This window comes from Pelophylax lessonae, assembly GCF_965119305.1.
Source record: "Pelophylax lessonae genome assembly, chromosome: 2".
Classification (NCBI taxonomy): Eukaryota; Metazoa; Chordata; class Amphibia; order Anura; family Ranidae; genus Pelophylax; species Pelophylax lessonae.
The window spans coordinates 129,073,787-129,087,303 of NC_138769.1; the positions used below are offsets into that span (position 1 = coordinate 129,073,787).

The 13,517-nt window shown below is 44.5% G+C and overlaps 1 protein-coding gene across 1 annotated transcript in view; it reads left to right on the top strand.

Annotated features, from left to right (window-relative positions):
- Positions 1-11,739, top strand: part of PROCA1 (protein interacting with cyclin A1) — a 50,533-nt gene extending 38,794 nt beyond the window's left edge. Inside the window, exon 4 of the mRNA XM_082247392.1 lies at positions 10,785-11,739. Within this exon, the coding sequence (XP_082103518.1) occupies positions 10,785-11,499 (715 nt within the window). The 3' untranslated portion in view covers positions 11,500-11,739. The remainder of the gene's footprint in view (positions 1-10,784) is intronic.
- The last annotated feature ends 1,778 nt before the right edge of the window (positions 11,740-13,517 follow it).

Here is a 13,517-nt window from a genome sequence, read left to right on the forward strand (position 1 = left end):
ACACCGGCTGAATAATCATAGACCCCCCTGTTATAGGCTGGTACCTTAAGGTGATTGGCCGCTGGCAAACTTTTAAGAACATGCCCCCTGAACATACACCCTATAACCCTATCCCACTCTGTGAGTCCTCAGTTTTGTAGTAAGCAGTACAGAGAAACACAGGAATAGAAAGGAAAGTGGCTTGGGTCCTGTACTATAGCCAAAATTCCCTTTATCCTGATTGTACAGTACAGGACAAATGCTGAATATTAATATACCCTAGGGCGCCGATGCAAGGATTGAGAAGGTGTTGTCTGCGATGATATCCTGGACAACACCAGAGCCCACGTGGGTGTGGGCCACATGACAATACCAGTGGAATGATCGGGTGAACGGTGGTGAACAGCAGTGTCTCACGGGTTGTCCAGGATATCATTGCGGACAACACCAGAGCCCACATGAGCACCCCAATCCCCTTCTATATGCTGCTATGTACTTTACAAGATATGTTAACTGTACATGCAATATTAGAGGATAATTGATTTTAATAAAGGGTACTAATTACACTAGTGGGGCCCTTTTTTGTTCTCTCATATATGAGCAAGAGAGGATTGCCTAATCAAAGGAGTGTCGGTGTTACCCTTGTCCTGATTGCCACAGTGGGATATCTATGCGCAGATGGCCTTTTCCATGAGAATGGATGGCAAATAGCTGGGGTGAGTTGCTGGGCTGAGTTGCTGGGCTGAGGGGCTTTCAGCACGGAGGTGGTGGATCTCCCTGGTGTCTCTTTATTCTGCACACAACAGGATTTCATCTGGTCATCCTATTATCACTATTCTTTAATGATCTGTGAATACTGCACTAGTTAATGAGAACTGTTTATATTATATATCATTTTTCACCCATTGGAGTGACACACAGTGGAAACTGACTATTTTTCACTTGTTTAAGTGGAAGTTACTTTTGCTGGTCATTTTACTCTTGATTCATTTCACAGTGTTTGAATGCACACACATGTTTATATATACAGTAAAACCTTGGTTTGAGAGTAACTTGGTTTAAGAGCGCTTTGCAAGACAAGCAAAAATTTCAAATAAATTTTGACTTGATATACAAGCGATGTCTTGATATACAAGTAGCCTCAAGTCACAGCTGAGTATAAAAGAGAAGAGAGACGCCTCTAAATGTAGCACTATGGTTAAATTTAATGAAGGTACAACATTTAGCAACTCACATGGCTGATGATTGGAACAGGCACATCTAAGTATGCAGGCATCAGGGGTAAAGCTGTCCACATAGACCATCCTCCACACCGCCATCTACGTCATCCCTTCCATGCTACCCCTCGCTTTCAGATCGCTTTACTGCAGGGTGGTCTTCCCTGTCAGTATTACAGACTGGCAGCCGGCAGTGCAGAAGATAGTCTATGTGGACAGCTTTACCCCGGATGCCTGCATACTTAGATGTGCCTGTTTTATTCATCAACCATGTGAGTTGCTAAATGTTGTACCTTCATTAAATGGAACCATATTGCTACACTTAGAGGCGCCTCTCTTCTCTTTGATACCCTGTAGCTCCTGCTGGATTTTGCTTCCAATCCCCTTGTGGAAGCGGCTATTTGTGGATGGACATTTTATGGTTACACCACCTATCGCAATGCTATAATCTTTTTATATGGACTATAAATTGAAGGATTTATGAATAAATAGTTGTGAAACGAATCATCTGAGTTTCCATTATTTCTTATGGGGAAATTCGCTTTGATATAAGAGTGCTTTGGATTACAAGCATGCTTCCGGAACGAATTATGCTCGCAATCCAAGGTTTTACTGTATTTTGTTGCGTGGCTAGTGGGATATTTTGATCACTATTGTATATTGATTTACTTTTAAAGCTGCGGCACCATTTTTTGATTGCCTCACTTTTGTACACAGTAGTTGGAAGCAGGACCTGATTTATTAGCGTGAGAGCCTGCCTGACTTTAGTTTTAAATATTCGCTATTGTCACACTGACTCTCCTCCCAGTCAACCAGGAAGAGGGTTGTGAGACCCCTTTCCCGATTAGCCAAAAGGAAAAGCGATCTTACTGGCCAGTGGCCAGGAAGAGACAGAAGACACACGGCTGGAGGAGAAGCACAGTGGCTCAGCCATCCAGCACTCCCCGACTCGGACAGGAGGAAGGAGGAGGTAAGGAGGCAAGCCGTTCAGGGGGGGGGGGGATGTGTTGCCTGCCCCACAACCGACCATCGGGGGGGGGGTGCATTGGTTTGCCGCCACCCCCTGAATTACCGAGCACCAGCCATTACTGCACAGTAGGAACCACAGCATTTGAAGCCAACCCCAAAGTTCTATAAAAGCTCTTTGCATTTTTGCAGGGGATTCTTTCTGAAGCTGATTTTCTAAGCAGGTGTCTTTAGTTATGTATGGGACACTCGTGATTTGGATCATTTTTAGAGCCTGCAATTTTCCTGATGAACTTGCAGAAGCAGGAAAAGGGAAACTTTATTTTCTTTTTTGTACTTTGTTCCAAATGATGCCCCTTTTTACTGTATACTATAAGGTAATGTGGACACTTTTGGGTTAACCTGATGAGCAGTATCTAGGTAACTGATGCCAGGTAGGTGAGTATCGGCTTTGGGGAGCAGATCACTGAGCTCTTGAAAACATTAGATTGTCTGGTGTACTGAGGTCAAAGTAGGCAGATTATCTTGGGAGCAGTGCACTGACCTTGGTTGAAGGATACAGCTGCTCTGACTGCGAGATGCAAGCTAAGGGAGACATGTGAGGAATTTGATGCAACAGAGTGTCTGCTACTGTTACGTCCTTAACTTTTGCTTGCTCTAAAACTTTTAATCTTGCCACGGCCGTGGCTCCGCATTGTTTCTTCAAAGCTTCCACCTCTGCTCTCTTGAATGCAGCTTCTTCTTACATCTCTGCTTTCTAGCGTGCCACTTCCATGGCTTCGGCTTTCATCTTTGCTTTCTTGTGTACAGTTTGTGTTTCTATCTCTGCTTTGCTTTACGCAAAGGCTCCCTGAATTTTAGAAGCTTCAGCATCTGTATGGGCTTTATTGTTTTTGGCTGCGTGTGGAAGATCTTGATCGCATTTGCATGGAGGTTGGGAACATGCAATTTTGTGCATGTTCCCGATCAACAATAATGTGACCTGGCCCTAGATGAAGTTGTGTGATTCTCACTTCTGACTTTGTCTTTATAATAGTAAACTGTCTCGCTCTAGATTTGGCTTATTAAATTCTTTTAATTTGCGCATTTTTTTTAAACTAGATTTTATGCACACATGGTGTGAACAAGTCCTAATTCTTCATGTGACTCTTCTGTGTTGTACCTGTTTAGGAGATGGGTGTAGTTAAAGTAGAACTAAAGGCAACACTTTTATTTTCATTTTAGATAGAGTAAGGGAGCGTTATGACCCCTGTAAAGTTTTGTTTTTTGCCATCTTTGTTCCATTGTGTAGATTTCCCTTCATTTCTTGCCCCGCAGCCAAAACAGGAAGTGATAAAGTGAGAGGGAATTTATAGTTATCATCAGAACTAGTGTCTCCATTGGAAAATATCCCTACTATTCCAATTCCAGGGACAACCCAAAATTTTGGATTTTCTTTTACTTTCACTTTCCTTGATAAAGGTAAATAAAGAGAGTGAGTCTCCCTCATTCCTGACAGGCGTTCTAATCCCTCTCTACTTCATTTGAGACTTTAAAAAAAAAGTTTTGCCTTTAGCTACATATTGAGAAATAGTCTTTGATAACTCTCATAGGCAGCAACCAATTACTTTCAAACACACTTGAGAAAGTATTATAAGCAGAAATCAGAATGGCATTTGGGAATGTAAGCAGCTTATACTGTATAGATGTATGATGCACAAACGGACTTGCAGAACCGATCCATTAGAAAACACTGGAGTATTGCTGTCTTGTAAGCTGTAGAATGTTGTGCTGCTATTAGCTTGCTGGCTTTTACAGTAAAAAGGTCACCAGATTTTTAAAATCAAATCCTGGGACATTTTTGTTTCAATGGCAAATGGCACAGGACTGGATAATAAACAGAGCGCTGGGCACAGGACTGCATCATACACAGAGTGCTAGGCAAAGGACTGCATAATACACAGAGTGCTGGGCACAGGACTGCATAATACACAGAGCGCTGGGCACAGGACTACATAATATACAGAGCGCTGGCCAAAGGACTACATAATACACAAAGCGCTGGGCACAGGACTACATAATACACAAAGCGCTGGGCACAGGACTACATAATACACAAAGCGCTGGGCACAGGACTACATAATACACAGAGCACTGGGTGTGACAGTATTTACCGTCACTGGAATTTAAATACAGATAAGTAATGGTTTGGATTGCTTTATATTTGCCAGCAATATTTCCATATAGAAATATTAAGATTTATTCCCATTTGCCATGAAATCTGTAATTCCTAAATGCTGTGTATATTACATATCTTTCAATGTCAGCAAGGTTTTCCTTTTGTTTGTGTATTGGGAGGGAATGTGGATTGCCCTGTCTCATTGTTAAGTGCTAATGACCTCCCATTGTTCTGTGTCTGGCTATTGTGTACATTGATTGCCCCCCTGGGGGCTTCTGTCTCATTGCACATGGCAGTCCTTCTGGTCAAGCTATCGGACCAATCCCTGCTGACTCATTTTCAAGTCCTCATTTGCATGGCTAAGGAGGACCTGAAGGAGGCACTATATGTACTTTACAATTGACCAATAGGAAATCGGTTGTTGGGGCGGGATGTTCCAAATTCTGTATATAAGTCTTGTTCAATAAAGTTGTTCGAGAGTTCCTTCACCCTCAATCTAGAGTTCTGTCTCTTATTGGGGGAATCTGCTGCAAGGGATTGCTATGTCCTCCATACTCCCTTGGATAATCACTGAGCTCTTGTAAGAGCTTGTGTAAGAGCTTGTTCTGCTGCTCTCTCTGGGGAAAGAGAGGTTCACCCACAGAAACCTGGAGACTTGTCAGAGGTCCAGGGTGGATAGGAAACTGTGAGACCCTAACCAAGCTGCGGCGGTTCGTGGGGTCTGAAGTGGTTACGGTATCTGGTGGAGTGCTTGGAGCCCCTCGGGAAGCACTAGGAGCATCTGTCAACCGAGGTACCCGGTCAGGGGTGCTCTGTTCCGTTACATTGGTGGCAAGCGGTGGGATGGCGTCCTAGTGTGAGGAGAAGCAGCTCGGAGACACCGGTAACGTTATGGAACGAGATAACACCTGTGCAGCGGCCCCATATGAGGAGGAGTTTCTCTGGAGGTTGCAGCAACACTTGGTCCAACAGGATGGGCCTGTATCAGAGGAAGCCATACTGGACTGGAGAGATGCCACTCGAAAGGAAATGTGGTATGAGGCCATAGAGGATGTGCAGTGGAGGTGGAGAGAGAACCTTTCCAGCGAAGAACAGCAGTTCCAGGTATATACGTTGCCATGCGGTTACCTTTCCTAGGAGAACAACCCCTGGATGAGTGGGTGACGGAGCTGTGGAACCTGATTTGGAAGGAGTTGTGGCTGGATAAAGCTTACCGGGCACTAAAGTGGTACGTCCCCCGGCACTGGATGGCTGATTACAATATGCCAGAAGGTGAGGACTATAGTGGCCCGGGCTTGCTGTGGGAGGCCTTTGAGGAGAGGGACTTTGGATGTCCAGCAGAGTTTCGGCGTAGGGAAATCCAGGACACCAGGGAAGCCCTACTGGGTCTCCCCAAAGCGGATGACCTGGGCTCAGACCTGATTCATCTGGTCACAATGGAGTGGGAACTGGAGCAGGACTACCAACGCCTGCTCTGCTCCGTTCCACCCCAATCTACCCTACAAGCAGAGTCCTGGGTGGCAGATCCAGACCCACAACCCTTCAGTTGGAGAGACAGTACAGACTGGGGGTACTGTGAAGACCCACCGATGGCAGGTGGAGATGGGACCGAGGTTTCTCTACCGGCCCTACAGGGAGGCTGGGCAGCCGGCCCAGGTCCCCAGCTACAGCAGGAGTTACAGGGAGCCGAAGGTGTCGTCCTTCCTTCCAAGCAGCAGTGTACCTTCCAGGGAGAGGAGACAACTAATCCTTCTCCTCAACCACAGGGAGACCACAGCGCTGACCCCAATGGTACAGATGGGACCACGGTCTCTGCACCAGACCTACAGGGATGCTGGACGGCCGGTCCAGATCCCCAACCTGCCCCGCAGGAATACCAGGAGGAGGAGGTAGGCGATCCCTCCTCTCTACAGCAGACCCCCAACCAGGTCCTGGGGGTAGAATTCGCCAACCCCAACCCAGCAGGCAACAGAGCTGGCAACAGGGCAGAGTGTTACCAATCTCTGCCCAGCACCCGCAAAAGCTACAGTCTTCATTTGTACACCCCAGGGATGCTGGACAGTCGGCCCAGATCCCCAACAGCCTGACGAAGTGAGCCCCACCACCCTGTCTTCTCCCCAGCTGCTGAAAGGACTCGAAGGGCCAGTCCACACTTATCCCCAGGAGTGGGTATGTTCTGCGAGAGAGGCAGAGGTTGGCTGGGTGAGTAACACTGTTTTCCCGACAATTTGTTTGGGGTACTGGTTGGGTGCAGACATTGGGAGGGCCCGTGGAACACAGCCTACCTTAGAGAGGTTGGAAAGTTCTTCTCTCAGCCTACTAGGCTCCTCTTATGTCTAAATCACCCTGTGTCTTTTAGGGACACAGGGTGCCCAAGAAGCCCAGTCTGGCATGCCCAAACCAGACTTTCACAGACTGATCGGCTAAGAGAGCTCCATGCGCCTTGCCAAGACAAACTTACAAACTATGTGGAACTTTGTCAAGGAAGCTGCCATGATGGATGGACTCTTTGGGACTTGTTACCCGACTAACTCAGGCACAGACCGTTTGGAGGTCTGGTAACTGGATTAGTCTACCTTTGGGGGGAAGATATGTGACAGTATTCACGTCACTGGAATTTAAAGACAAATAAGTAATGGTTTGGATTGCTTCATATTTGCCAGCAATATCTCAATATAGAAATATTAAGATTTATTCCCATTTGCCATGAAATCTGTAATTCCTAAATGCTGTGTATATTACATATCTTTCAATGTCAGCAAGGTTTTCCTTTTGTTTGTGTATTGGGAGGGAATGTGTATTGCCCTGTCTCATTGTTAAGTGCTAATGACCTCCCATTGTTCTGTGTCTGGCTATTGTGTACATTGATTGCCTCCTGGGGGCTTCTGTCTCATTGCATATGGCAGTCCTTCTGGTCAAGCTATCGGACCAATCCCTGCTGACTCATTTTCAAGTCCTCATTTGCATGGCTAAGGAGGACCTGAAGGAGGACTACAGGTACTTTACAATTGACCAATAGGAAAGCGGTTGTTGGGGGCGGGATGTTCCAAATTCTGTATATAAGTCTTGTTCAATAAAGTTGTTCGAGAGTTCCTTCACCCTCAATCTAGAGTTCTGTCTCTTATTGGGGGAATCTGCTGCAAGGGATTGCTATGTCCTCCATACTCCCTTGGATAATCACTGAGCTCTTGTAAGAGCTTGTGTAAGAGCTTGTTCTGCTGCACTCTCTGGGGAAAGAGAGGTTCACCCACAGGAACCTGGAGCCTTGTCGGAGGTCCAGGAAACGGTGAGACCCTAACCAAGCTGCGGCGGTTCGTGGGGTCTGAAGTGGTTACGGTGTCTGGTGGAGTGCTTGGAGCCCCTCAGGAAGCACTAGGAGCATCTGTCAACGGAGGTACCCGGTCAGGGGTGCCCTGTTCCATTACACTGGGCACTGGAATACATAATATACAGGAGGGTGTTAGGCATAGAGTGCAGGGTTCAGAGGTTTGTTATGACAAGAGGACACCTCTGCCCCCACATCTATAGCTCACCTCTGCACCCTTCTCTCACATATTATCCCTGCAACCATCTCTTGGCCATTCCCCCACAACAGCTAAACTCTCCATGCAGCTCTGACCCCTGCTGCTCCAGTGCCCTTCCCCGTTTACAAACAGACCCTCCCCCATCTGCTCACCTCCCGGGTTCAGCCCTCCACACAGTCAATTCTTGACTCTGCCTCTCCTCCACTGAACAGTAGTAGGAGCAGCAGTGGGATCGTCCATCGGCATCTGAGCCACCAGGCTGTTTCTCAGCCAGCATGGGATGCCCTGTCTACGTTAATCTGGCCCTGAATCCGGGGATAAAACCTGGGACAGACTTGGTCCGGGGATAGTGCCCTCCCGGAAACCAGTGCCGTCTGGCCACCCTAATTTACAGGCTTGTGTGGAAAAAGCTGCACTGTCCTACCCTGCTGATCCAGGGTCCCTACCAAAACTCACAATATATCACAGAGCTTTAAAAGGATGTTTTGACTGTTCTGCCCCACTAAGTCTAAGCATTGAAAGTGTGATCTCTATACCTTATCCAGGTAAAGCAAAATAGCTATAACTCACAATGGTAGCAGTGTTGGCAGAAAGTGACTTGCCACTTGATATTCTGCAGATCGTCGAAAATCTTTAATGCAAAACTTTGCAAATGAACACCCAGATAGATCAAAAGGTTAATAAATCACAAGCTCCAGCTTGTCCTGTCCTGTGGTGTACTTCAAGAAAAGTATTTTACAGGTAAACCAAAAATCCTATTTTACTTATTGTACATCCCAGGACACAGAGTATCTTCATATCCATTACAACAGGGATGCACTAAATGATAGAGGAGGGCAACACAGCAACAGGCCCCAAACAATTAAAGGTAGGGTCCTCAAGGGTTCAAACATCCACATGGTAAATGTATGAACCAAAGCCAAGGTAGCAGTTTTATAAAGTTGAGCTACAGAAGCCTGATGACAAAAAGCCCACGAGGCACCAATGCTCCTAGTGAAACCTTTTCCTTCAGACAAGCCTGAGAAAAGAGGACAAATCCACAGAGAAATAGTAGAATTGGAAGCTGCGTGATCCTTCCTTGGGCCTTCAGGAAATACAAAGAGGGAATCAGACTGACAAACTGCAGCAGTCGACTTCAGGTAACACCTTATAGCATGAGCCATGTATAAGGAATGAAGAGCCTTGTCCACTGGTGACTGAGGCTTGCGACAGAAAAAGACAACACAATGGGGTTGGTTTACTAAAGGCATATATACTGTGCACTGCAAGTGCACTTGCTCCAGAGCTTAATGAGGTTTAAATTTCACTTTGCAAAGAATACTCAAATACAGTAATGCAATCTAATGTTTCAAGGAGCCAACATGTGTTCCACAGTGAGCGAACAGAATGCCACATCCCCCCCAAAGCTCCGCCCTAAAGCATTATGTCCCACCCAGGTGTATCAGGACAAACTGAGATATTACCAACTTGAGCAATGGAAGGTTTTAGCCCCTTCACGACCAGGCCATTTTTCGCTATTTAGCACTGCGCTATTTTAACTAGTAGTTGCGCAGTCATGCAACACTGTACCTAAATGAAATTTATGTCATTTTCTTTTCACACAAATAGAGCTTTGTTTTGGAGGTATTTGATCACCACTGGGTTTTTTATTATATAAATGAAAAAAAAAAAGATCAAATATTTTGAAAAAAAAAAAACGTTTATTTTTCTGCTATAAAACACATCAAATAAAACTTCTTCATGAATTTAGGTCAAAGTGTATTCTGCTACATGTCTTTGGTAAAAAAAATAAAAATCCTAATAGGTGTATATTATTTGGTTTGTGTGAAAGTTAGAGCGCCTACAAACTATGGTGTATATACAGTGTTTTTTTTTTTTTTTTTATACTAGTAATGATGGTGATCAGCGACTTATAGTGGGACTGTGATAGTGTGGTGGGAAATCTGACGCTGAAATCACCAGTGACACTAATACAGTGATAATACTATACACTGTTACTGTACTGACACTGGCTGGAAAAGGGATTTACATCTCAGGGTAATCGAGGGATTAGGTGTGTGCCTAACAGCTGTTAAGGTCTTTAATGTGTGCTGCTTTTTACTAAAAATCAAATCTGTTTATTTTCCCTGCTTTGCAAGGAGAGGAAACAAAGATTGTTCCCTCTGTACAGAGCCCTGTGTTATTTGTCAACACAGAGCTCTGGGCAGTGATTGGATACAGCCGATTAGCAAGTCCTGACCATGAATCATTGGCTAGGACCTGCTGACAAAATCCTGTTGTGTCCAATCACAGTGGGAGCTGGTGGTGGGGGGGGGGGGGGGGGGTGAGTGCGCGCACCCTGGACCCAGGAGACAGGCGACATATAAGTATGTTGCTGTGCCTGTTCAATGCCGGAGGTGGACCTAAAGTGGGTAAACTAATATTAAAGGCTATTTTTTAAATTAAAATAAAAAATGTGTTATACTTACCTGCTCTGTGCAAGGATATTGCACAGAGTGGTCCCTTGCCTCCTCTTCTGGAAGTCCTCCACTGGCCACTTCTCCCAGTGCATCCTTAGCAAGCTGCGTGCTATGGGGGCACCCATGCACACTCCAGAGTTGAGCTGTGTGCATTCCTAGACACACACACAGTGCCGCCAAGCCATGCCCCTGCTCCCTTCCCACAGGAGTTTGACTGATAGCAGCAGGAGCCTATGGCTCCCACTGCTCTCATTGTCCCCTGTGAGCCCAGGAAGTGAGAGGAGCAGTGCTGCAGCCAGGATAGTGCTGGAGAAGTTAGAGGAGTCAGGTAAGTGTTTAAGTGGGGGGGGGGGGGTTAAATATTGCATTTATACATTTTGTTAAAATTATAACTGTAAAAATATAATCAAAGTTCACTGTTTATTACAAATTTTCTAAGAGATTATAATGCACATCACCTATACATTTGGCTATTTTTCAGGTGTGAGAAGTATGTCAATATAACAGTGGCTGTTCCAGAGGAATCAGGCTTGTATGATTATGGAGGAAATCTCATTGACAAACCAACTCTAACAAAGGAAATAGATTCCACTAAACCACCATCAGCAGACCCGTCACCTGAGCCACCAACTCTGGGGCAAGTCATGAAAGCTACTGAAGACCTGCTGAAGATCATGATGACAATAAGTCCAGGCACCTCACCTGACCAGACTAAAGTGGATGACACCACCACTGGAAAGAAGAAAGATAAAATAAAGAAGAAAGAAAGGAAGAATAAAAAAGGAAAGGGCCTCAAAGGTAAAAGAAAAAATCAGTCTAAAAAGGAGAACACTAACTCTCCAGCCAAAGACCTATTGGGTGAGAACACTGTAAAGGAAGAGAAGGCTGTGCCAGAGAACCAGCCACTTGACATCTTGGATGTAGAATCTAAGCAGGATGCATTCAATGATGTCCTCAATGACGAGCCCATCAAAAACAGTGATGCTAAAACACCTACGTCAATAACCCCTACCTACAAAAAGGAAGAACAGAAAGATAAGATAACATCACCTCCACCGGTATCTAGACCTTCCACAAGGAAACCCCAAAGGAAAAACAGGCAGGAACGAAAGGGGAGACGAGAGAGAAAGAAGAAACCTAAGACAGAGTCTTGTGGTCCTTTAAACACACAGTGCACAGTGTTTTCTAATCCATAATATGCTATATTTCTGTATACAAATGCTAGTGAATAGGCGAAATTCCAGGGAAGGTGCAAAAATAATGACATTAATCACATTGCTGCTAACTATTTTGCCATAATCAATACATGTTTTTTGTAACGCATAAGAGTGAATACAATCTGCTGTGTGTGTGTGCACTTTGTAACAAACTACATTAATGCCGATGAGCTGGAACTGGATTCCTGTATGATTTGGTGTTCCTCCGTGTCGAACAGTTATAATTTATTTCCAAAGGCTACATCGCATGGTTTTACATGTGTTACTGTATTGCTATGGATGTAGCAAGCACAATTGTTTAACACACTGCACAAAACACTTAGAATGTACTCAACATTTGCTATAGGATTGTGTGTCACGCACAGGGAGGAGTATATTACACTCAACCACCAATGACAACCACATTTTATAAATACCTAATATATACAGAACATATACCACTTAAATAAATGTTAAATCTTGCTTGAACTAAAACGGATGTTGTGGAATTTTTAATATAGACACATCTTATTTTTACATTAACCAGTTGAAGAGCAGGCCTTTTCTGACACTTGTTTACAAGTAAAAACCTTTTTTGCCTAGAAAATTACTTAGAACCCCCAAATGTATATTTTTTCAGCAGAGGCACTAGAGAATAAAATGGTGCTCGTTGCAACTTTTTATGTTACACGGTGTTCACGCAGCGGTTTGTAAAACGCAATTTTTTGGAAAAAAAGTACACTTTAATGAATTTTTATGCAAAAAAATCCAAACACATACCCACATTTTTTGGTAAACAATAAAATATGTTATGCTGAGTAAATAGATATCTAACCTAACAAGTCACGCTTTAACCACTTAAGCCCCGGAGGATTTGGCTGCTAAAAGACCAGGCCCTTTTTTGCGATTCGGCACTGCCTGACTGTAACGGACAATTGCGCAGTCGTGCGATGCTGTACCCAAATTAAATTGACGTCCTTTTTTTCCCACAAACAGAGCTTTCTTTTGGTGGTATTTGATCACCTGTGCGATTTTTACTTTTTGCACTATAAACAGAAAAAGAGCGACAATTTTGAAAAAATAACAATGTTTTTCACATTTTTTTATATGAAATTCTTAAAAAAAAATGTAAAAATCAAAATTTTTTAACATTTTAGGCCAATTTGTTTCCTGCTACATATTTTTGGTAAAAAAAAAATCACAATAAGCGTATTTTGATTGGTTTGCGCAAAAGTTATTGCGTTTACTAACTACGGGAAAGATTTATGTCATTTTTCTTGGTTTTTTTTTAACTAGTAATGGGGGCGATCTGCGATTTTTTTTGCAGGACTGCGACATTGCAGTGGACAGATCGGACCCCTGACTGACATTTTTGACACTTTTTGGGGTACCAGTGACATTACTACAGTAATCAGTGCTATAAATATGCACTGTTACTGTAAAAATGATACTGGCAGGGAAGGGGTTAACTTTATTGGTGATCAAGGGGTTAAGTGTGTCCCTAGGGGTGTGATTCTAATGGTCAGGGGGCGTGGCTTGTTAGATCATCACAGAGACATACGATCCTACATAGCAGGATCGCATAGCCTCTGTCATGATCTAAGGGAGAATGACAGACGGCTGTGTTTACATCAGCCGTCTGTCTTTCTCCCTCTCCTGAGGGAGATTGCGAGTGGCCGGCGGACATCGGAGCCGCCGGTCACACGTGCGGGGAAGGCAGGGAACGAGCGGGGGCGGGAGCGCGCACCCTACAGGCTTGTGGGCGAGCGACGTAGGTCTACGTCGTTTTGCCCAGGAGCGGCTGACTGCCGCAGTAAATAGTCGTGCAGCAGTCAGCAAGTGGTTAAAACTGTACATGCTCATGAACTACTACGATACATAATCTCTCTATAGGCAGCGCTTATAGGTTATGAGTTACAAAGGAGTTCTAGAGCTAGAATTATTACTCTCGCTAGAATGGTCACGGCGATACCTCACATGTATGGGGTAATCACTGTTTACATATGATAAATGGGTAA